Below are 24,931 nucleotides of genomic sequence, written 5' to 3' on the forward strand. Positions count from 1 at the left end.
CAGGCTGAGAGCAACTATGATGTGGGTAACAGGGAGCTGCTGGCCATCGTTCTGGCGCTGCGGGACTGGCGTCATTGGCTGGAGGGTGCTACACTTCCGTTCATAGTCATCACTGACCATAAGAACTTGTCCTACATCCGCACCGCTCAAAGACTCAATTCTCGACAAGCCCGCTGGTCATTATTCCTCACTCGTTTCAATTTTTCAATCACTTACAGACCCGGTTCACGCAATGTCAAGCCTGATGCCCTATCAAGAGTCTTCAGCCCCACGGAGGAGGGAAAGGCACCAGAGACTATCATACCTGTGGCTCGAGTGTTGGGTGCACTCCAGTGGGAGGTGGAGAGGAAGGTGTCGGAAGCAACAGATGGGAGGAGTCCACCAGAGGGTTGCCCTCCAGGAAGACTGTTCGTCCCAGAGGATCTCAGGTCAGAGGTACTACAATGGGGTCACACGTCTAAGGTAACCTGCCACCCGGGACTCAAACGGACGTTATACGCACTGGCGCAAAGATTCTGGTGGCCTTCTATGGCGGCGGACGTCAAGGAGTTCGTCGCGGCCTGCTCTGTCTGTGCCAGGAGTAAGTCTTCAAACCGACCACCAGCCGGCCTGCTCCAACCATTACCCATCCCCGCCCGGCCCTGGTCACACATATCCTTGGACTTCAATACCGGTTTACCTGCCTCTAGGGGGAATACGACAGTATTGAACATTGTGGACCGGTTTTCAAAGATGGCTCATTTCATTGCACTACCTGGACTACCTACATCCCTGGACACAGCTCGTCTGCTGGTGAGACACGTTTTTCGTATTCACGGCATTCCCATGAACATCGTCTCAGACAGGGGCCCCCAGTTCACGTCCAGAGTCTGGAAGGCATTCTGGAAGATGCTGGGGGCCTCGGTCAGTCTTTCTTCCGGTCACCATCCCCAGACCAACGGCCAGACAGAGCGGGCCAACCAGGACCTGGAGGCTGCCCTTCGTTGCGTTTGTCACCGGCATCCATCTTCCTGGGCCTCCCACCTCCCCTGGGTGGAGTACGCACACAACACGCTTGTCAGCTCTGCCACAGGTATGTCACCCTTTAAGGTCGCTTACGGATATCAGCCCCCACTGTTCCCTTCACAGGAGGCGGAAGTTGCAGTGCCATCCGTGCAGGTTCATCTACGCCGAGCCCGGAGGATTTGGAGAGAGACAGTCGCTGCACTAGGCCGCACGGCGGCACGAAATCGACGGCTGGCTGACCGTCACAGGATCCCAGCTCCCACTTATCAGGTTGGCGATGAGGTCTGGTTATCATCCAAGGACTTACCTTTAGCAGGGACGAATAGGAAGCTGGCGCCCAGATTTGTGGGTCCCTACACTGTGGACTCCATCATCAGCCCCTCCTCCGTGAGACTCAAACTGCCATCCAATCTCAAAGTACACCCAGTGTTCCACGTCTCCTGTCTCAAGCCTGTATCTACCAGTCACCTGTGCCCTCCGGTCGAGGCTCCGCCCCCGCCGCGCTTGATCGATGGCCATCCAGCCTACACAGTGAAGGCCATCTTGGACTCCCGAAGGAGGGGCAGAGGGTTCCAGTATCTGGTCGACTGGGAATGTTATGGTCCTGAGGAGCGTTCCTGGATCTCCCGCTCCCTTATCTTGGATCCGTCCCTCGTTAGCGACTTCCACCGTCTCCATCCTGACAAGCCAGGTAAGCCGCCAGGCGGCGCCTTATAAGAGGGGGGCATACTGTCATGTTCTGTGTTCTGCTCTGCTGCCCTCTGTCGTTTATTTGTTGCAGCACATCCCTGAACATGACCCAGACCTAATTACACACACCTGCAGCTCATTACCACCGGCCTACTTAAGCTCCAGCCAAACTCCAGACCAGTGCCAGATTGTACTCCTTGACTCCTAGACAACCTGCTCCCTGTACCGCTTTGTCCGGCTCCCTGCTCCTTACCCTGCTCTTTGGCTCCCCGCTTACCTGAACCTACCTGCTAATCTTTTTGTGATCATCTCCTGTAAGGTTTGCCTGCAGTGCATTTTTGTTATTTCTGTTTTTTTCCCTAACAGCCTTTTGCTGTTAGTGTTTTTTGTTATTGACTCTTCCCTTGCTGGATTTTCCTTATTTGTACTTTGTATTTTTGTTCTTGGACTCTTTTTGTATATTAAATTGTTCTTTTGTACTTTTCTGTCTCCCTTGTCTGCATTTGGGATCCTAAAATACTCGCCGTGTTCCACGGCCTCGCATGACAACGTCCTCCCATTGAGACTTCCCACTCCCTTGCACTGGCCCGCCCGTTCCCCAAATCTGAATCCAATTGAGCACATCTGGGACATCATGTCTCGCTCCATCCACCCACGCCATGTTGCACCACAGACTGTCCAGGAGTTGGTGGATGCTTTAGTCCAGGTCTGGGAGGAGATCCCTCAGGAGACCATCTGCCAGCTCATCGGGAGCATGCCCAGGCGTTGTCGGGAGGTCATACAGACACGTCGAGGCCGCACACACTATTAAGCCTCATTTTGACTTGTTTTAAGGTTTTTCCACTTTAAGTTTCACTCCAAATCCAGACCTCCATGGGTTAATACATTTGATTTCCATTGATAATTTTTGTCTGATTTTGTTGTCAGAACATTCATCTATGTAAAGGCCAAAGTATTAATAAGAATATTCCATTCATTATGATCTAGGACGTGTTATTTTAGTGTTCCTTTTATTTTTTTGAGCAGTGTACGAAGTATAATCAGTCAAGTGAATCCTCTTATCTTTAATGGGTCCAATCAGGAGAACACACACCTAATAAAGCTTCATTGTGTTGTATTTGCCTAATTAGATTTAAATGCTGCCTGTGCTCAGAATCAATGTTCACATTTATCCATGCTGAATTATTCATAAGATGTGAACCCCCTAGCTGCTTCATGAAAGGTGTTTATTACCCCTGGGTGCTGACAAGTCTTTCTCTTGTTTGACAACCCCATTGACTGACATGTTCCCATCTGTCACGTCTTTAATGGAGGCAGAGGTCAAACAAAGCACCTGAGATCCAGTCAGGATTTAGGCTGTGTTCATACTTGTCATGTTTAGTTGCATTAAAACAAATTCTGGTGTTACGAGTTGAGAGTACAGTTCAACCTTGACCACTTTGATGAATGACTGGATCCTTACAGTAGCTAACAAGACTATTGTAAAGCCTGGAGATTCATTTTCTTATGAAATGCTAAATCACATTGACGATTACATGCCAGCAAGTTTATGGATGTCTGTTACGTAACACTGAGTCAATCAAGAAAAAGGACATCCAAGACGGCTGACTTCTTTGGCAGCTTGGACCTGGTCACGTGATCGCTCAAAGCGTGTTGGACAGATTGACGTGGACACAGAACAACAATTAAAAAGACAACTTTTATCATGACATCTCAGCACACAAACACAAGTTCAACAAGGATATGAGAAAAGACATTTACATTTAGATTAGACATTTATAACAGCAGTATGGTTTCATGCCAAAAAAAAAAAAAAAAAAAAGAGTACTACAAAGGCAGTATTTGCTTTGAGGATGTTGATAGAGAAGTACAGAGAAGGCCAGACGGAGCTGCATTGTGTTTTTGTAGATCTGGAGAAAGCTTATGACAGGGTGCCCAGAGAGGAACTGTGGTATTGTATGAGGAAGTGTGGAGTGGCAGAGAAGTATGTTAGAGCGGTGCAAGACATGTATGAGGACTGTAAGACAGTGGTGAGGTGTGCTGTAGATGTGACAGAGGATTTCAAGGTGGAGGTGGGACTGCATCAGGGATCAGCTCTGAGCCCCTTCTTGTTCGCTATGGTGATGGACAGACTGACAGACGAGGTTAGACAGGAATCTCCATGGACTATGATGTTTGCAGATGACAGAGCAGGGAACAGGTCGAGGAGAAGATAGAGAGGTGGAGGTTTGCCCTGGAAAAGAGAGGAATGAAGGTTAGCCGCAGTAAGACAGAGTACATGTGTGTGAATGAGCGGGACCCAAGTGGAAGAGTGAGGTTACAGGGAGAAGAGATCAAGAAGGTGGAGGATTTTAAGTACTTAGGGTCAACAGTGCAGAGCAATGGAGAGTGTGGAAAAGAGGTGAAGAAGCGTGTTCCGGCAGGATGGTACGGGTGGAGAAAAGTGTCAGGTGTGATGTGTGATAGAAGAGTTTCAGCTAAAATGAAAGGAAAGGGGTACAAAACTGTGGTGAGACCAGCAATGTTGTTTGGTTTAGAGACAGTGTCAATGAGGAAAAGACAGGAGACAGAGCTGGAGTTAGCAGATATGAAGATGCTGAGGTTCTCTCTGGGAGACCAGGATGGATAGGATCAGGAATGAGTAGATCAGAGGGACAGCACATGTTAGAGGTTTTGGAGATAAAGTCAGAGAGGCCAGACTGAGATGGTTTGGACATGTTCAGAGGAGAGATAGGGAATGTATAGGTAGAAGGATGCTGAGTTTTGAACTGCCAGGCAGGAAGGTAGCTGTTGTGAGAGAAGAAGATGCAGAAGACAGAGTTAGATGGAGGCAATTGATTCGCTGTGGCGACCCCTGAAGGGAAAAGCCGAAAGGAAAAGAAAAGGAGAACACACTCGTCACGCTTGTCAAGGCTGAACTGGGATATAAAAATGTGTTTTCCAACTGGCATCTTTTTAAAATTCACCTGAAAATGAGACACTTAAACCTTGTAGGTGCCAAGGAAACAAAGTTAGTGTTGGCGTTCCACAAGGTTCAGTTCTAAGCACACTATCTTTCTTCTCCATTGACAAATGTACAAAATATCTTCAATGTTATGACTAAATTAAGAGCTTGAACCGGACTTTTTTGACCAAATAGATAATAAAAAATACATAATAAAAAAAATACATAATAAAAGTTTAACAATGATAGCATTCCTTCAGTCCAGTGTCAATATTTTTTAAAAGATGCCAATTAAAAAATCCACCAAAATAACTATCTTGTTCGCCTATTTCCAACATTTGTTTTGGTCCAAATATTTGATTCTACAGGTAAACAGCAAAAAATGAAGAACCACAACCGCAATGGTCTGGTCAGAGAGGACCTCTTCTCGAGTTATGAATGTGATTGGTCAGACCCAAACTGCCAACAAAACAAGCACCTGTTTCCAGATATGCAATGCATTCTGGGATGCATGCATGCATCAATGTACATATGAAGTGGACAAACTTGTTCTTATTCATACAATCTTCAGTCACTGCTAAATAAATACTACGTAACACACACTGACCACATAAAACTGAACTACGTGAAGATCGTGGCTTTCAGTCAGAACCATTAAGAACTTTACATGGTCCACATTTTAAAGGTCAGATGTACAGGTCCGAGCCATGTGGTTCTTTAAGTTAAAGGTCCAACCCAATCTAATGCAGCGCCTTGATGGTGTTGTGGTCACAGCACGGTAGTCTCTGACTGCAGGATGGACTGAGTTCTGGACGTGCGTTGAAACTGCACCATGGGTTCAGAACTGTTCCTGGAGGCCAGAGTGATGCTGAGGCGCTGGGCCCGATTCAGACGGCAGTTGAGACACACACTGCACCATTTTCTCTTCAGCTCACTTTGCACCTGCACACACACGTCATGCTATTGAATGTCAAGTTGTGTTTTATTTTTCTTTCGTATGTTCTACATTTAAGCTCTCATCTCTGTATTTGATTGAGCCCCATGGATTCTGCCTAGCAAGAAGTGGCTACACAAATATTATGCATCTTTGATCCCGAATTGAATTGGATTACAAACCTCACTGTTTAGGAAACAGTAGAGAATGGCAACCACTAGACCCTAAAAGACATAAAAAAGACTAATATGTATTTACAACACATGAGATAGAATTGACCACATACACACATATTAATGACAATAACATAGACTTAAAAAGTGTCAGCAGCACCTGGAAGGATCCAAGGGCCAGGTCAAAAAAGATCTTGTAGTCCTGAGCTATGGATTCCGTGAGAGAAACAAAGACCACGTAGTGAATCCCAAAAAGGGGGATGAGCAGGAGTGTGGACTTGGCCAACCTCCTGGAATTAAAACACATAAAACTTGAATTATCAAAGGAAACCTAAATTCAATATAATCTCTACTGCTCAAGCTACTAGCGGGCATATTATCATGCTACTGGGAGTTTGCTATGCTTCTTCTACTTTGGCCTTGTCCCATTCGGGTCGCCACAGAGGATCATGTGTTTCCATCCCTGTCCTCTGCATCTTCCTCTGTCAGTCCTCCCACCTTTCTAACCACATCTAGAAACCTCATCTTTTGGTCATGCCCTTCTTACGGTGGTCGAGTAGTGCACAGCACATGAACAAAAAGCAAAACAAATTACAATTACACCAGCCGGAAAGGGAATTTAGTTGTAGGAAGCGATAACGTTTGGATCTGCTTGCAGTGTAGTGTTTTTGAAAGGCACAGTACTTCATGACAATGAAGCGATACTTTTTGTTGGTTTTGTCAGTAACTATAAAACACTAAAAGTACACCGTACATGAAATTTTGGATTTCTTTGCTTTAAATTTGTTATTGTTGGTTGGTGGGTGGTTTTGGTCCTTTGGTCCTTCATTTGTAATGCAGTAATAGTTCACCACCTGCTGACCATGAACTGAACAGGTAATTACTTGCACATACAGTATTATGAACCACAGTGTTAAACAGTCATTTGCACGGATGTCTGATATTGCCTTTTTTTGCCGATATCCGATATGCCAATATTGTCAAACTCTAAATTTCCAATTCTGATATCAAATGATACTGATATGTGCAACATCACGTATCTCCTGCTTCAGAATTTAAGTCAAAATCAAAATCGTGAGAAAATTTGACCCGAACTGACCAAAGTAATCATGGAGAACGTACCTACCGCTTGCACTTCATGCAAGATGCAGTTTTATTGACAGCTCCTCCACACGGAACGTTGTGTGCTGCAGTCAAATGCGTCCAAGCTGAAACAGCGTTTGGGCTGAACTAATGATCTGCACCCCAGAGCCGGGTTTGTCAAAATTGTCCTCCAGCTGTGGGGTGGCCACAGGGTGGCCGAAGAGTGACCAAGGGTGGCCACTGCCTGTGGGATGTTATTCCCTGGGATTTTGTTTGCAGCACATCAATGAGGAATCTTCTCCGCTCCTACTCTTGCCACATCCAATATGACGGCGTTGACGTATGGCTCCGCGCTCGATGCAGCATCTATATATGTCTATGAGCTACCCCCACTCACCATTAGCGGCGTTTTGACAACCCACCCCTGCCGCCCCGAACACGGTTAAGCAAAGCATCGGCTCAAGTACATGCTGCATGTTGACTGTTATTGCGACAGCAATGTTGCTTGCGCACTTAAAGGGCCATATCGGATTTCATTATAGGGAAAAAAAGCAAATACTGATATTGACCAATATTACATCTTTATGCCAATATCAGGCCTATAATATCGGCGAGTCAATATTATCGGACATCCCTAGTCATTTGTTATACATGACACAAATAAATTAATAGGGGGACAACTATGTTACAAAGTGCTACGATTATGTTGTGAATTTTTAACCTGTTCCTCTTAGTTTTTCTGGATATGCCTGAAACAAATGCTTCAACATACAATATATAACAAATTTAACGGATGTCATGGAAGTTCGGTGTAAATAAAGGACAGGAACTACACCTGCACGATGCAGCTATATTCAGGTTTATTCAGTTTATTTGTGTCTCTTTTAGCCAAAGTGAAGAAACCTTCTCAACCCACCCAACACACCTCCGGCCTTCAAAATATGAGCGTTTTGTACTACATCTCGTTTACTTGTGCTAACAAAATAAGGGTGTCATAAAAATGGCTTAGACCAACATTGAGGCAGCAAAGTATAATAGTGCTAATATGGTAGCACCAGACTCATTGCTCATAGACAAATCTTTTCCAAGTTGTTTGATATTCTGCAGCGTTACACACAGTAACACATAAACAACAGCATATGTGGAAATGTTTTTTCATGAGCTTTTCAAAAGTATACATCTGTTGACAAAGTGTACTCCTCTGATAACAGATCTGTGATAAATTCATATTAAAGTTGATAAAAGGTTCAAGCAATGTTTGAACTTCCCCATGCTTTTTTTAATGCATGGGGAAGTTCAGACATTTCATCCAAAAAGAACTTTGGCTAACACCCACATTTAAACCATGCAAACTTGTATGACTTAGCATCGGAATCAGAACTGGTATCGTTCAAATTCAAACGATGCCAAACCCTAGATCTAACCCTCCAGTAGAATCAGGAGGTGACACCACCTACAGAGATTCTATTTATTCGAGTTTGCATCACAACAAGTTGCATCAATTCAACGTGAGCTGCACTCGCATTCGTCCTGTAGCTAACTCTGCTGTTTCGGCCTGGCTCGTCTAGACTGAACCTGTCAGTTGATCTGTGCAAAACTAGGATGAAGATGATGGAGCAGTGTAAGCAGAAAAGCTGTCAGGTAGTGTGTCTGGTGGGAGGTACTAACCAGTACTGTGAGTGATCGTTGCCGCCCACGTCGGGACATTGCAGTTTCTGCACCAGGATCCGAATGATGCTGATGAACAGAATGAAGTTGACCTGGGATGCCACAAACAGAGAGGTGAACTGTCATAAAAGATGAGTTGATTGGTTTCTGAATGAGGAGTTGAACAGTAACAGGACCAACCAACACCGAAGAGAAGTTGGTGGGGTGATTCAATCAATAAACAGACTTAGTGTTATTATTTGGGATGTCATTATTTGTGTAGATGCCCAATATTGGCTTTTTTATCAAAATCTGATGTACCGATATTCTCCAGAACTTCATTACCGATACAAGCCGCTAACAATATTGGCAGCAGCTCTTCCAATGTTGTGTAACACATTAAAAACACATTATGTTTCTTTTACTGTGATGCCACTGGAAGCATTTCACAAATACAGTAAACACTGTTTGTGCAAAATAAGACAAATCCTTCAATATGCAAAAGGAGTTATAGAAAAAGTTCTATATTTAATATAAACATTTTGTCTAAAAAAAAATAGTCATTAAAAAATAATGACTACAGTCAAAGCCAAACGTTTGAGAATGACACAAATTGTCCCAAGAGAGTGGGCTCACTCACAATTTTGCTTAAGAACACAGCCATGGATAAAAGAATGGTAGAAAAACATCCTCTGGGAGCAACTTCTCCCAACTATCCAAGAACAGTGTGCTGACCAACAGTGCTTTTTCAAGGAGAAGGCAAGGCAATTTTATTTCTAGAGCACAATTCGTACACAAGGTAATTCAAAGTGCTTTACAGAAATGAAGGGTAAAAACACTTCATAAAATAATTTCATAAAACATAAAATCATTCTAAAATCATTACATACAATGCCATAAATCATTCCATAAAACAAAAAAAAATTAAATTAAGAGTGCAGATAAAATACTTTCAGTTGTCATATGTACAGTTGAATAAAAGTGTATTCAGCCTGGATTTGAACATTGCCAAAGTTGAGTGAGGATTGTCGCACATCTTCTGGAAAACTGTTCCAGATTTTGGCAGCATAAAACTGAAATGCAGCCTCACCATGTTTAGTCCTGACTCTGGGCAACCGCAGGACACCCCTCCCTGAGCTTCTCAAAAGCCGAGATGGTTCAAGTGGCTCTAACATGTCACAGAGATGTACTTTGGCGCAAGACCATGAAAAGTACACAAACAAAGCTGTTTAAGGTATATTCTCTGAGCGACAGGAAGCCAGTGCAGAGACCTGAGTAGTGGTCTAATATTGTCATATTTCCTGGTCAGGACTCGAGCAGTAGCATTATGGACCACCGGCCATCAGTGACATGAAGCTCTGAGTGTCGTCTGCATAGTTGTGGTAGGACACATTGTAGCTGCGTATTAGCTGGCCTAAAGGGAGCTTGTACAGATTGAACAATAAAGGTCCCAGTATTGACCCCTGGGGATCCCCACAGGTTATAGCCATTTAGTCTGAGACAGTTACCAATTCCAACAAAGTACTTCCTGTCCTCCAGATAGGACCAGTTTAGAGCAGTGCCAGTGATTCCCACCCAGTTTTCTAAACTCTGTAGTGAGATCACATGGTCAACTGTGTCAAAGGCAGTGCTCAGGTCTAGCAGAACTAAAAGTGAGACTTTGCCTGCATCTGTGTTCAGACTGATATCATTTGTCATCTTGATCAGAGCTGTCCCAGTGCTGTGATGAGGCCTAAAGCCTGATAGGAAAGTCTCAAACACATTGTTAGAGAAGAAAAGGTCAGTAAGGTGTTGGTATACAACCTTTTCTAAGACTTTTCCCAAGAATGGCAGGTTTGATATGGGCCGGTACTTGTTCAGTACTGTGGCATCAAGACTGCTCTTTTTCAGAAGAGGCTTAATGACAGCAGTTTTTATGGCCTTTGGAAATGTTCCAGTCTGAAGTGAGATGTTAACTAGATGAGGGAGGTCTTTTAGAGAACTGCTCAGCACAAATACAGTAAACCAGTAATTCCAGGATGATGAAGCACCTTGTCATGAGGAAAAAGTGATAACCAATTGGCTTGGCTGAAATAAAACAAACATTTTGGGTCCATGGCCAGGTCAATCCTCAAGAGGCGGGTGGACAAACAAAAAACCTGAAAATTCTGACAAACTCCATGTACTGATTATACAATAATAACAACAATAATGGGCTGCCATTAGTCACGTTGTGGCCCGGAAGTGAATTTACAGGATGCCACGGTAAATTGAAAAAACAAGGGTCAACACTGCAAATATTGACTCTTTACATACACTTAATGTAACTTTCAATAAAAGCCTTTGACACATATGAAATGCTTGTAATTATACTTATGTATACCAATATTTGACAAAAATATCTGAAAACACTAAAGCGGCAAACTTTGTGGAAAACAATACTTGTGTCATTGTCAATGTTATGATTTGGAAAGCTGTACATTTCAATGTGGCACAAATATCTATATAAGAACAAAGTGCAAAGTATTAAACCCCGGACTACTACAATCAGTAAAATTATAAAATGGTGAAAACTGGGTAGTTTTGTTTCAGTACCGTTGGTCGCTTCGTATCATTATTTGCTGCATAACACTGTGTGTGACTCAGAGTCATTCCTCCTGACGTGTGATATTATCGACGTCATCTCTTCTTTCCCGCGAACAACCTGGAAGAGCTGGTGCTGTGACTGGCTAGCTGTGCATCTCCTGGATTCATTGATTTTCCTGCCTTTAAGTCTCTACAAATCCCAGAAGTGTATTATTCTCTGCAGTGGGCCGTTTTCTGGGCCCCTGTCTGTAAGTCTCGCTCCTTCCTATTCTGCTCTGTTGGTACCTCCGGTCGCTGACGCTACATCTTTTCTACACTGAGGGCTCCATTGGAGCCCTTGTGTGTAAGTCCCCGTCCTCATAATAATTACTGCACTGCTCACTGCCATAAAGAGAGTTGTGTACTTTCTGCCCTGTACTGGCTCTCTGCCCACTCTGTTTTTCAGCTACTCTACCCACCATGGCCTCACTCACTTGTGCTTCCGGCTGCCCCGACTGTTCGACCCTCTTAGAAAAAATCCACGAACTGGAGCAACGCATTTCCACAATGTACAGTATCCGCGAGGCCGAACGGACACCATCACCTTCTGTCTTACATCTCCACCGTCTAAGTCCACCACTCATCTGGCCCCCCCGCTGCCTCCACGGAAAGTTCATATCCGCCAGTGCTTGACGCCATTCCTGATCAAGCAGATGTTCCTCCTCCTGTCCCTCCTGGCACCTGTTGAAGCAGGGCAATAAACCCGAGTTCGTGGTGACCTCCACTCCAGCTAAACTGGTTCTCGTCGCTTTTCCATCCCGAGTTTCATTCCTGCACCACTGCGCCACCCCTCCTTCCCCCACTTCCACCCCTCCAACTGCTGTGTCGCCGCCATCCCTCGTGGCTCTACTGTTGCCCTCTCTCCCCGCCTCTTCTACAGTACATCTCCTCGCCCTCTCTTTCCTCCGACTACTCTGATAGTTGGGGAAGCCATGATCAAGAACATTCGCTTTTTCAACGCCGTAATGTACTGCTTTCCAGGAGCCACTGTCCCAGTCGTCCACTCAAAGCTTATTGACATTCTTAAGCGTTCTCTCCCCCATTCCATCCATAGAATAATCATACATGCAGGCTGTGTTGATGCCTTCCGCTGACAGTCTGAAATTACCAAAGCACAGTTCAATAATTGCTTTCAGTTCCTTCGTAATACTGGCAAGTCCATTTTCATCAGTGGTCCTCTCTCAGCTCATAACCGCGGTTACGGTTTATTCAGTCGCATTCTCTCCCTTCACACATGGCTCCAGTCTACTACTAAAACTCTCTATCTTAACTATATCGACAATTTTAACCTGTTTTGGGGCAGAAAATCATTTTTTAACCCTGACGGCCTCCACCCTAGCAAGCTAGGAAGCCGAATTTTAACAGTAAACTTGCAACACTGACACCACTGGCTCCCCGTCCCTCAACGCATCCATTTCAAAGTCCTCCTTATCACTTTCAAAGCTCTCCACAATCTGGCCCCTCCATACCTCACAGACCTGCTCCATCAACACAATCCCTCACGTTCCCTTCGCTCCTCAGACTCCAACCTCCTGACCCTTCCCTGTAGGACCAAGCTCCGAACCTGGGGAGACGGAGCCTTCTCCATTACCGGCCCAACCCTCTCGAATTTATTGCCCCAACCACTCCGTGCCTGCGCCGATCTTCCCAGCTTCAAAAAACAATTTAAAACCTACCTATTTAAAACTGTATTTAATGTTAACTTTTTTACTTCGCTGCTTTGGTTTGCTTTGTTTTGTTACTAGTTGTGTTTGTTGAATTTTAGTGTGCCTTTCTGTTCTGTTTGTTATTTAGCTTTATACCGTTTTTATCTTCCATTGTAAAGCGTCTTTGAGTACCTTGAAAAGCACTATACAAATAAAATGTATTACTGTTATCATTATTATTATTATTATATTAGTTACAAATATTGAAGGAAGATGCCTTACTCCCGCCTTGCATAACCAGTGCTGAATAATCATTACAAATTGCATATTTAGGTTTCAGTCGTGCACCAACATCAATATCGGCAGAAAAAACGAAACTTATATGATACCTATACTATACTTATATTACACATATCTCGTTTTTATGACAAAATTGGCCCATATTATCGGACATCCCTCGTGTGAATTATCTCCAACAAAAAACCTCGAGATTAAAACATTAAAAAGCAATTTCAAAATAATGAAACTCCTCCTACCAGGATAGAAAGTCCAATGGGTCCATTGATAACCCAGTTTGGTATCGGGTTGTCATTCCTCTCCCAGCATCTAAAAATATTAAGCAACTGTAATTTAAAAATGAATTGTATAAATATAATATTTTTACCCTCTTAAATAAGGTGTCCAAAATATTACAAACTATTACAAACTAAAAAATATGATGCGGTGACAAAGAAATTGGAGGAAGTTGACCACATGAAGCTTTTGAGTGGACATCAGTGTTCCTTCTGAGGAGTTACAAGTGCTTTTTCCTCACATGTAGCAACCATGTCAGAGACAAGCTGCAGTGTCATGAAATGCACAAAAAGCTCATCATGTAAATTCCATCATGTGACCTTTGTGCTGTGCTGCATGTCTTATCACGTCACAATCACACTTTGGTATTCAGCTCTGTATGTCCATGTGCTGATCCTACAAGATGTTTGGAATCACAACATCATCATCATCAGTGACACAGCACAAAGGAGCAGCTCATTAACACTACAGAGGGTCAAAGTCACTTTTCCACAACATGAGGCCTCACTTCACACACACGCACACACTCAAACTGACTCACTCACCCTGTGTCCTCCAGGTAAATCCTCATCATCACCCAAGTGAAGACAAACACTGTCGGGATTCCTGTGTCAACAACACACAACATCAAGTAGGATTTATTATTATCATTTCACTTAAGAGATAAACCTAACTACTGCTTTACACAACAATGACAATATATCAATTGCAAAATACATACTCATTAAAAAGTTGAATAACAAAAATAATAGATTTAAAAACAGTAGGCACTTGCTAAAAGTGACTCAAAAACAAAGAAAATAGCAGTCGGTAAACAAAAGAGGTTAAAATATTCAAAGAGATTAAATAAATTACAAGCGTAGCAGTCGGTAAACAAAAATGGTTAAAATATTCAAAGAGATTAAATAAATTACAAGAAAGGAGGAGATTTAAAGGAGAGATGGAGGATCAAGGACAAGAACAACAGAATTTAAAAACATTAAATAAACTGTAACAACAAGTTGTACAATAGAAGTGCAGTCTAAGCCAATAATGATAATACTGTATTAATATAACCTAGGGATGCTCCGATCAGGGTTTTATGCTGCCGATTTTGATACTGATCACGCATGAGTGAAATTGTCCAATACCGATACCGATCACATGCATGAACTGTACATGTTTCAATTTATTTATGATGAGTGGTTTTGGTCAGGGGCGCTGTCAGACAATTCCAAGGGCCTCTGGCAAATACATGTAGGTAATTATTAAAAAAATAAACGTTGGGTGGATTGTCTAACCTTTATTTGTGTGAAATAATGTTTGTACTATTTGAAACAAATCGGAATTTAATTTTATGTATGTTTTGGAGTAATACGAATACAGTACATGGGAAATAAAGTGTACAATAATCATATTTTAACTCAAGATAACAAAATTAACAGAATGAGATAATACAAATAAATATCTTTATTGAATAGAAATCTGTCCTGCTCAACTTAAAACAGAATAAATTCAGTGTCCAGTCTAACTTTCATCACTATTAGAGCTGTCAACTATTTGTGTTTTTAATTTACGACTTGCAACATTTAAATTGTATGTATTTATTTACGAAGCAGATCTCCACTAAATACTACTAGTTTAAGCAAATTTTCTTTGACGCTTTGGTGAGCTACTCAAAATCAGCTGGTAAGATAGGAGACCCCTGTTATAGTATCACCATCATAAGGCTGGACACACTATGTATTGTTCATATGTTCATTAAACAACCACACACAAATAGGGTTTGGAGGACAAGACACAATTAGTATAATGACAACAAGAGTGTTAAGTTGTTCAGTTAAGTTGTTCTGTGAAACTTGAAGTGCTACGTGATATCCACTTGTGGCTTCCCTGTGGGACACAAACGAGCTCCGAACTAACCGCATTGCTTGTTTGTTTAAAAAAAAAAATGTCACTGTGGTAAAAAGTCACATTTGCAGTCCGAAGACCAGAAGCTAGTCAGATAACTCTAGCTAGCTAGCTGCCGCCAATGCAAAGTACAGCCAGTGACAGCTAGGCAAAGCGTGTAAACAAAGATGCAAGAATAGTCTAATGAAGATTTGGGAAGCGAGTGATCAGACACGGCGGCAACGTCTGGTGTAGACATGTCATTGTGTTGGCAACCCTACGTGACACAGCAGACATGTAGGATTTGTAGCCACAGGCTGTTTTTTTGTGATCGGCTATTGCCATACGTGGTTTTTTTTCGGAAATCAGCCGATATTGATCAGTGGCAAATCGGAGGATCCCTAATATAAATATAAATATCTTCCTACTAAGCTGTGTTATAAATGTATTCCCTGTACAATTCCAATAACTCTTCACATTTTCTTCAATAAAATGTTCGGTGGCCGACTGGGGCAAACGCACACCATCATCCAGATGCTCCAAACACCAAAATGATCCAAAACCAAAACCACATAAACACCATTAAAAATGGGAAAATGCTGCAATCACATAAACGCTGCAGGATTATAAACAGATGCAAAATAAAAATGTTGTAAATGCCATAAACACACAACGCATCCACCACCCCACCCCACCCCACCCCCAACAAACAACTCTAGCTGTTTTCCACTGTGACTGGTTTGGAGCTGGTTCAAAGTAGGTTTGATTTTCCATTATCATGGTTCCTCGATTTTATTCGAGGAGGCCTTTTTGTGATGCAAATGTATTAATCTTTTGAGTGCATATTGTTTTGAGAAGCCAAATTCTTTACTTAAGTAACTCCAGCAACTAACCGCAACCACGTTTCTCATCCCCAAAATCCGACCAGAACTCAGCTTACAGGACCAAGTGCAGGCAGAAATATCAATATATTTGATTTTGGGGTTTGTGTGTGTTTTTGGCATTTGAAACATTTTTCTTTTGCATTTGTTTTTAGTCCCGCAGAGTTTGTGATTGCAGCATTTTTCATATGCAGCATTTTCCGGTTGCATGTGTTTTATGGGGTTTGTGCGTTTTTGGTTGTGGATCATTTCTGTGGAGTGTTTGGACGTTGCTACGTGTTTCCCTTGTTGGCCACCGTATAAAATGGCTGAATTTGCACATTTCCCAAATTCAGGGAAGGAATCAAGAGGTGGGGGCACACGTGTAAATCTGACTGCGAAGATGCCTCACCAGCTATGAACTTCACTGAAATGAAATACTGATAAGAGCGTGTTTCATACCCCAGCCGATGAACATGTAGATGACAAAGTGTCTGTTCCCTGAGAAGATGGCCACCAGCAGAGTGTGAAGGTACAAGGCCTCCACTAGCAGCCAGAAGAAGTTGGCCATGATGAAGTACTGCAAGCAGACCAGACTGGCTCGACATGCCACCTGAGACGCACAAACACGACACACATCAACACGCTGAGTTAATTAGGCTACGATGCTTATCACTGTGATATTTAGGTATTAACCTAGACTCATCAGGACACTCATCAGATGGATCAGCACCACTTTGTGGGCTGTCTGTCACACAGGCGCAGTTTATTATCCCTTTTTATGCATTAGTTCTGGTTTCATTGTCTTATTTTTTAGTTGCTTCCAGTTTTGCCCTGTTCTGTATTCTGTCTGCTTTACATTTATTATTAGATGCACCTATTGCTGAATTGGTTTGTTATTATTTAGTTCAGCTCGTGGCGGGTTTAGTTTGTCGCTGCATTGATGGTTCTACATGTTGCTGGATCCCTGTTGCTGCTCTGAAGCCGTCATTAAATATATTTTACCTGCACTAGGTCTCGTCTCTGCATCCTGGGGTCATCACCAGCATGGTGGTAACATTCCAAACCTTGACACCGCCAGGTTCCACTTAATACTGTTTACATGACTTCAGTGTTATTTACATGAGGACAAATGAACAACAGTCAACACTTTAACAAAATTGCACTTAGGAGTGATGGTTTGTTACTTCGGAGGAGTTTTTCCTTGCCTCCATTGTTGTGTGTTGGCTCAGACCGAATTGGATGGGTTTAGATTGTGTCCCAAATGAAGTGTCTCACCAGTGACAGCTGACTGGAACAGGAGGATGTGGGGCTAAAGAGGATGTTGTCCTTAACCAGCACGGCCACAGCCCTCAGGATGAAGGAGAAGAATAGGTTGAGGTGGATGTAGTTCCTGGTGCAGTGGAGCTTCCTGCATGTTAACACAATTTAAACACGTCAACTTCCTCCACCACTGAAGAGTTGTCTGCTAGCATCACAAGCTAATCTTCTCATAGCCTGCAGCAACACTCCCACACACTGCAAACACTGACAAATTCAACCCCATAATAGTCCAGCAGCTAATCTCTGGTGGCTGTGGCAAGTTCTCCTCCAGGCAACAAACAAAAAAAGAACTTTGAGATGTTTGAGGATGTTGAAAAAAAACCTCCATTTGATTATTTACATAATGAAATGTTTTTCTTTTTTAAAGTCCAAAGAACAGCGTAATGGATGGATGGAATGCATGGAAACGTGATGTTTTATGATGTCAACCAAAATATGGACATTAATCAATGAGAGGTTGGGATATAGAGGCCTTAGTTGTCCCCAAATCTTCATTCTTCATCTCAGCCTGACATTGACAGCTAGAAAATGTTGTGGGAAAACGCAAAGAAAGGACCTTGAAGACATTTTGAGTACAGTCATCCCTTGTTTATCGTGGTTAATTGGTTCCAAACCCGACCGCGATAAGCGAATTTCCGCTAAGTAGCATTCAATATTAATAAATGGAATATTTTTGTAGTTAGAGCATAGATAAACTGTTCATGACTGTCAAAATATTTTTTTTTACCGTTATTAGAGCCCCATAGACATGAAATAACACCACATAGTCACGAAAGCATAGCATAGTAGCGAGCTAACTAGGTAGCCTCAGATTTATTTATTCTAAATCTATGTGAATGTAGCATGATACCACATTTAAAAAGTGCAAAGTAATTGAACCCCTGGAGGGTCTGTTAAGGTTAAGGTTCTTGTAATTTGCTAGAAGTGTACATCTAAACAATCAAAGGCTGTGACGATGAATATCTGTTCTTTTGACAGTGTTAAAAAAGTTACCCAAAGGTAACATTAACTTACTCAAATGCCGAGGATGACAATGTTGGATATGTCTCACCTAAAGAGGCAGAGGACAGCGCTCCCTGTGGTCAGAGCGATGAGTGACAGGCTGTGACCCAGTGTGTACAATGCCTGAACCAGCACGTAGAACAGCAGCTACACACACACAAACACACACACACACACACACACACAATTAACCCAAAATTACTGCTACAGTACATGCCAGAGCAAGACTTCTACTGATTTTGAAGTAAAAGCCCACACGTGTTGTTGTTTTCTAGTTCGAAGTAAAAACACACTTGCTGTGTCTCAGTTGGTGCACTTGTGTACTCACTTAGTCTTACTTTGAGTGCATAAGTGCATTCACACTGAGAAGTACGCATGACAAAATGCAGTGCAGTCAATACCCAAATGCAAATGAGCAAATTCAAAAAACAATACAAGCAGTTGATGTTTGCTAAATACACGGCAGAAGAGTCCTGATTGTTCTGTCAGGTTTGTTATTTAATTTTTTCTTATCTTATTTTATTTTATTTTTTATTTTTTTAATTTTTTAAATAATTTTCTTTGTTGTGTTTAAAAAAAAAGAAAAAAAAAAGAAAAAAGCTTTGTTCTTTTTTATTTATTTATTTAGTATTGTCATCATTATTATTATTATTATTAATGTATGTGTATGTATACACATACATGGGGGGAGGGCTATCTCACCGTTATCTGTTATCTATTATGTGTTATCCTGACTATCACTGAAAACATGACATGGAATGCAGGAAGTGAACAACATGTACTGTACAAGATGTAGATTGGAAGGGGGGTAGGATTAAATAAGCTTTGCTTCTTCCTACTCCTTTTGGACATGTGGAACTGTCAAAGAATGATTCATGAGATGTATTCCATTGTAACCTTCATGTTCAAATAAACTAAACCAAACCAAACCAAACCAAATGCTGCACTCAAAACACTCAAAATGATGAGTGTGCCATCCTCAGCTGTCACGTTAGCTATGTAGTGCAAGGGGAGGGACTAACTTGCCATTATAAAGGATTGTCATTTAATTTTTCAATTAAATCTATATGGAAACAGATTACATTATACGGATGCTGCCATTAAAAAGGAGAGAAGAAGAATAAGGTAGATGTTGCGATTATCAGTTACGGCAAGTGTGCAGCGATAGTCATGGATTTGGGACAGCACTTAAACTGTCAAAATTCACACACTCAGAAAATAAGTACACAGTGTACTTATTGAAGTGTATTGATGCAAATATTTGAGACCATTTGAGACTCAACCTTATTATTTTAAGTGGACAAGTATGGCAAAATGCAGTGCACTGTCAGGACCCAGATGTTAAACACTCAAAATGGTGCGCAGTGACTTATCACCATCAATAGTTGCCCTCTTGGCTACATTGTTGAAGGGGTGGGACTAACAACCAAAAAGTGGCAGCCTCATTTAAATCAGTGGGTACACACAAGCCAGAAAAAGTTATTGTACAATCAAGAAGTGGGCAAAAAAGCTAGCATATATTTTATGGGGCGATCAAAATGTTGGCGATAATGCTCCATCGAGTGGTTGCAATTCACCATTAGAAAGAAGGTGAATATTGCGAGCATCATTTCCGGTATGTGTACAACAATAGTAAACCAATTTGGGACTGCACTACACTTCTTTAATTATGCTATATTATTATAGTAAATTATACTATATTAAAATATACTTAGTATATGAAGTATACTATTGTGTATGCTTCAATAAGTGTACTCATTGAAGTGTTGTGCCGTGATTATTCAATTTGAGACACAGCAATAGTGTTTAAAAAAAATGGACATAAAAAAAAAACATGAGGAGCTAAATAGTGATGAAGGTCAGAGGTGGAAGAGGAGGAGCATCAGGCAGTTAACTGAACAAACATAATGGTCGATTCACAGAAGGACAGACGTGACCTGAACTGAACCGGACATACGTGACCTGAACTGAACCGGCTGACTGAACTGCAATTAGCAACATTCTCCTGACCCGTACAGACCTGACAAGGAAGTACAGCCAAAACAATGTGAGCGCAACCTCAGCCTGCAGTCAAAGACCTGCCTGTACAGCAGTGGTCACCAACCTTTTTGAAACCAAGATCCCTGGTCTTGGCCGTGTATCTGCGCATATATAATATATATACACAATATATGCTTTGTGTTATTATTAGTTGTTGGTTTCAACATTTCAGCTTTTTCTCATTGTGCATTTTGCTGTATTTTTATCATTTTTGCTGTTTTAAAATTTTTTTAATTTTTAATAATTTGTTTCTGCAGTGAGGCAATGTCAAATGAGCCACGTGCCGCAGATGGCCCCTGAACCGCACTTTGGGTAGTCCTACATCCCTACTTTTGTGGCTCTTGGTCAGAGTTGGGCTTGCGGTGTCGGCTCCATGAGCAAACCACAACTATTATTTGGCTTGTTGGCTCAGTGTAGTGGGTGAGCGATGCAGATTGAGGAGAGAGGGACTGGTCAAAGCGCTACGACAGTCAGCCCTTAATGAGCAGCGTTGTCGCGGCTGTTTTGTAGGTGCACGTCTATGGAGTTATATTTCTGCCTTAACTTTGAGGTAGCCAAGGCAGACTTTGAATGCTATTAACGTTAATGTTGTGGGCGCAGGCATATCGCTGCATGCGCTCTGTCACTCTCTGCCTCTTTCGTGCAACCTTTTTGCTAGTGTGAGGGGGCAAGTCGGTGTACAAGGCGAGATGGTATACTAGTGTAACTCCCGCCGGGTTTGGGGGATTGGACTCCTTGCTGACACTTGTGGGTTGCTGCCTGGATAGCGGCAAGGCGTACGGACGTGTTCAATTGACTAAATGCATGCCTGTTGGTCACTCTCCAGGAGTGACCAACATTTTTTTCAAATATTCTAGAGATCGACCAAAAAAAAGTGCCAAAAATTGACTAGTATTACTACTATTGACGATCGACAGGTTGGCGACCCCTGCTGTACAGGAACATTTGACCCTGGAACAGATTATTTCGGCATCATATTCCATATGGAAACAGATTATATTATATGGATGCTGCAACAGATTGTGTTCAGTCTCAAAGGGTCCACTGTCCAACTCTTGGTCTTTAGGGTCCAGTTGCAGTTCTGGTAAGCAAATACAAAGTGTTCTCATTACAAAAACACACGTGGCCATCATTAAATAACAAGTCAGTGGAGCATATTGATCCAAATCAAGTTTGCTGCTAAGTGATCACCATCAAGGCCCAGCACCATGAACGTGACACAAAGGTTTAGTGCACCTTGTTCTGACTGGTGTCTGACCCACACGCGCTGGCTATATCAGGGAAGACCTCGGACCATCCCGATGCTGTGCAGTTCCTGCTGATGTTTCCTGGAGAAGAAGAAGACAAAGCAATGCTGAAATGTGATGACAGAAATGTTGACAACGTGCCAAAATAAATCCGGTACATTTTATACTTTTGTAGTCTTACTTGTGAAGTGATGTCAGGGGAGTCATGACGAAAAATAAAAACATCAATAACAATAACATACAACAAATATTATTTGTCCATTGGACAGTGTTATAAATGTGTGATTCCAATCATTGTAAATATTCTCTTCAGTAAAAATTGCAAAATGTGCACATTTTCTGATCACGTAAAGGGGCAGAAACCAAGTCTTTCCTTAGTGCCCGAGCCAAGCCTACCGTTTGAATGCCCTGCACACAGTGCACTGAGTTGGATGGTGATTTCTGTTTGTCAGCATGTCACACCAAAAACACACCTAAAAAAAATTTAGTTCAGTTCAATTGTATTTGTTTATATGGCGCCAAATCACAACAGCAGTTATCTCATGGCACTTTACACACGAAGGTACATTCATAAATGAAAACAAGATGTCACGTTCGCTCCTGGCCTTTGTGGCCTACTTATGTTATTTGCTAACCCTGCCTTATCCCGGCCTGTTTTCTCTCTGTTTTGCAGTTACCCAAGAGCAGGCTGGAGACGGGAAGGCTGAGCACACCTGTGGCTAATTGCTCCCTCTATTTAATCTGACTGCCTACAGCTGGAGGACGCTGGTTCTTTGTCCAAACTCCAACTCGCTACACGCAGGTGGACTTGCCTTCTACCATTGGACTGCCTTTTCCTACTTATAGTATTATCGCCTTAAGTTCAGCCCAGCCATTTCCCTGTTCTCCAGCTGTTCCTAGTTAGGTTAGGTTTTTTCATGGTGTCTCTCTCAGTTTTAGTTTTTGCTTAACACCATCGCCTTTTGTTCGGCTGTAGCATTTTTGTATCTTTGTTAAAACATACTGTATTGGTCCTGCCGTCGTCCTCCTCCTCGTCCTACTCCTTGAACTGAAGATTCATTTAGCCAGTTAGCTGCTGTTTCTTCTTCTTCTATTGTTTATTGCCAGTTAGCAAGCAGCTCACACAGTTAGGTAGTTTACTGGCGATGGCACAAAGGATATTGATTGACAATGATCTACAGCCAATCAGGATGAATAACACAATGGGCGGGTTCTCTCTTAGCCAATAACGACTGTTGTGGCTCTATATTTAGCCGGTTATTGTCTACTGTGGGTTCCTAATATGTTCGTACAGGCAGGTAAAAACACTGAGACAAGGTAGAGCTGCACACGTCTTCAACAAGCGTATACAACACCCTCTACTGGTAGCAGTAGTAAATACAATAACAGACACATACAACAGAACACCGATAGATCGCTTTAATACACCACGACGCACAACACAATGCACGTTCATACGCTTGATTTTTTTCACGCTGTGCCATTAAAAGTCTCTGATTGTACTCCAAGCTCTCCGCCTCTGCATCTGGGGTCCAAACCCTCTCTGGAACGTAACACAAGAGAACCAACTGAAACCCCACATGAGCAAGCACTTGGTGACGGAGGCAAGGAAAAACTCCCTCTGGGGAACAAACCTTGAACAGAACCCAGGCACTGTGGGGCACCGTTTGTCTCAACTGGTTGGGTTAAGATATAAAAATAGAGTAGAGGGATAGATGGTAGATCAAGCCAGATGTCTTAAGTCTAAAGAATATAGGGGCGTGTCTCTGCATATCAACGTATCAGGGGTCAGTTCTAACTATACTGCTCAAAAAAATTAAAGGAACACTTCGAAAACACATCAGATCTAAACTGGGGGAAAAATAATCTTGAATATCTTTCCTGATAATAAGTAGGTGATGTATTAGTAACAAAATGATGCCACATAATTTGCTAGAAATGAAAATGATCACCCTATAGAGGGGGGAAATCAAAGACACCCCAAAAATGAAAGTGAAAAAATGATGCAGCAGACTGATCCATTTTGCTAAAATGTCATTGTAGCAACTCAAAATGATTCTCAGTAGTTTGTGTGGCCCCCACGTGCTTGTACGCATGCCTGACAACGTCGGGGCATGCTTCTAATGAGACTACGGATGGTGTCCATAGTGTCCTGGGGGATCTCCTCCCAGATCTGGACCAGGGCATCACTTTGGACAGTTTGCATAGGATTTGGTGATCAATTGTGTCAAATGCTGCGGTAAGGTCTAATAAAACTAATACTGAAACGGGGCTTTTGTCTGAGGCGGTGAGGAGGTCGTTCGTAATTTTCATGAGTGCGGTTTCTGTACTGTGGTGATCCTGACTGAAAGACCTCGAGTAGATGATTGTTTGGAAGGAAATGGTGTAACTGTGTTCTGCCCCTCAAGTTCATTCATTGTATGCTGGTGTAATTCGCTGCATCTCCATTAGATGTCACTGTTGCTAAAAATTCCATAGCTTCTTCTTTGGTGATTGTATTTACTTAGCAGCGCCATCTAGCAGCCTTCCATCGTAAGCAGCAGGCAATTTAGTACAAGCGCCATTTTGAGAGCAGTGCTGCAAATGTTTTCATGAGCGCACCTTTCGCTGCAACTTCTTGTGTAATCCTTGGCAAAACAATCTGTAAATGTTTAAATATGTTGTGGATTTACCTTTTCTTGCTGTAACTTTACCATTATGTTTACGGTCATCTCTGTACGGTATTCCCTCGATAGGTTCCCAAAATAGTCCGCAATAAGTGAAATCCGCAAGTAGCTAACTTTATTTGTTTACAGTAACTATATATGTTTTAAGGCTGTAAAACCCCTCACAATACACTTTATACACTTTTCTCAGGCATGAACTTTTTCTCACATTTTAAACACTCAAAGTTCAAATTTCGTTTAAATTTTAATGATCAATCTACTAGGTTAGACACGATAAATTATTAAGTCACTTGCGTATTCACTTCTCTGACCGTGCTTCGTCCTGGCGCCGTTCGGCTGTAGCATTTTTGTATCCTTGTTAAAACATACTGTATTGGTCCTGCCGTCGTCCTCCTCCTCGTCCTACTCCTTGAACTGAAGATTCATTTAGCCAGTTAGCTGCTGTTTCTTCTTCTTCTATTGTTTATTGCCAGTTAGCAAGCAGCTCACACAGTTAGCTAGTTTACTGGCGACGGCACAAAGGATATTGATTGACAATGATCTACAGCCAATCAGGATGAATAACACAATGGGCGGGTTCTCTCTTAGCTAATAACGACTGTTGTGGCTCTATATTTAGCCGATT

General features: G+C 42.2%; 1 protein-coding gene across 5 annotated transcripts in view; it reads right to left on the reverse strand.

Annotated features, from left to right (window-relative positions):
• Nucleotides 1-2,736: 2,736 nt before the first annotated feature.
• vipr2 (vasoactive intestinal peptide receptor 2) overlaps nt 2,737-24,931 on the reverse strand; it is a 37,509-nt gene continuing 15,314 nt past the window's right edge. For 3 of the 5 annotated variants that reach the window (XM_054767298.1, XM_054767295.1, XM_054767294.1), the window contains 10 exons: nt 21,630-21,721; nt 18,403-18,500; nt 17,307-17,439; nt 16,491-16,641; nt 13,845-13,905; nt 13,263-13,332; nt 8,498-8,589; nt 5,907-6,036; nt 5,756-5,797; nt 2,738-5,581 (listed from right to left, as the gene is read on the reverse strand). In XM_054767298.1, the coding sequence (XP_054623273.1) occupies nt 5,408-5,581; nt 5,756-5,797; nt 5,907-6,036; nt 8,498-8,589; nt 13,263-13,332; nt 13,845-13,905; nt 16,491-16,641; nt 17,307-17,439; nt 18,403-18,500; nt 21,630-21,721 (1,043 nt within the window). In that variant the 3' untranslated portion in view covers nt 2,738-5,407. Of the gene's footprint in view, nt 5,582-5,755; nt 5,798-5,906; nt 6,037-8,497; nt 8,590-13,262; nt 13,333-13,844; nt 13,906-16,490; nt 16,642-17,306; nt 17,440-18,402; nt 18,501-21,629; nt 21,722-24,931 lie in introns of all 5 variants that reach the window. The other 2 variants (XM_054767297.1, XM_054767296.1) reach the window with 2 other exon arrangements.

Source organism: Dunckerocampus dactyliophorus, chromosome 2, assembly GCF_027744805.1.
Source record: "Dunckerocampus dactyliophorus isolate RoL2022-P2 chromosome 2, RoL_Ddac_1.1, whole genome shotgun sequence".
Classification (NCBI taxonomy): Eukaryota; Metazoa; Chordata; class Actinopteri; order Syngnathiformes; family Syngnathidae; genus Dunckerocampus; species Dunckerocampus dactyliophorus.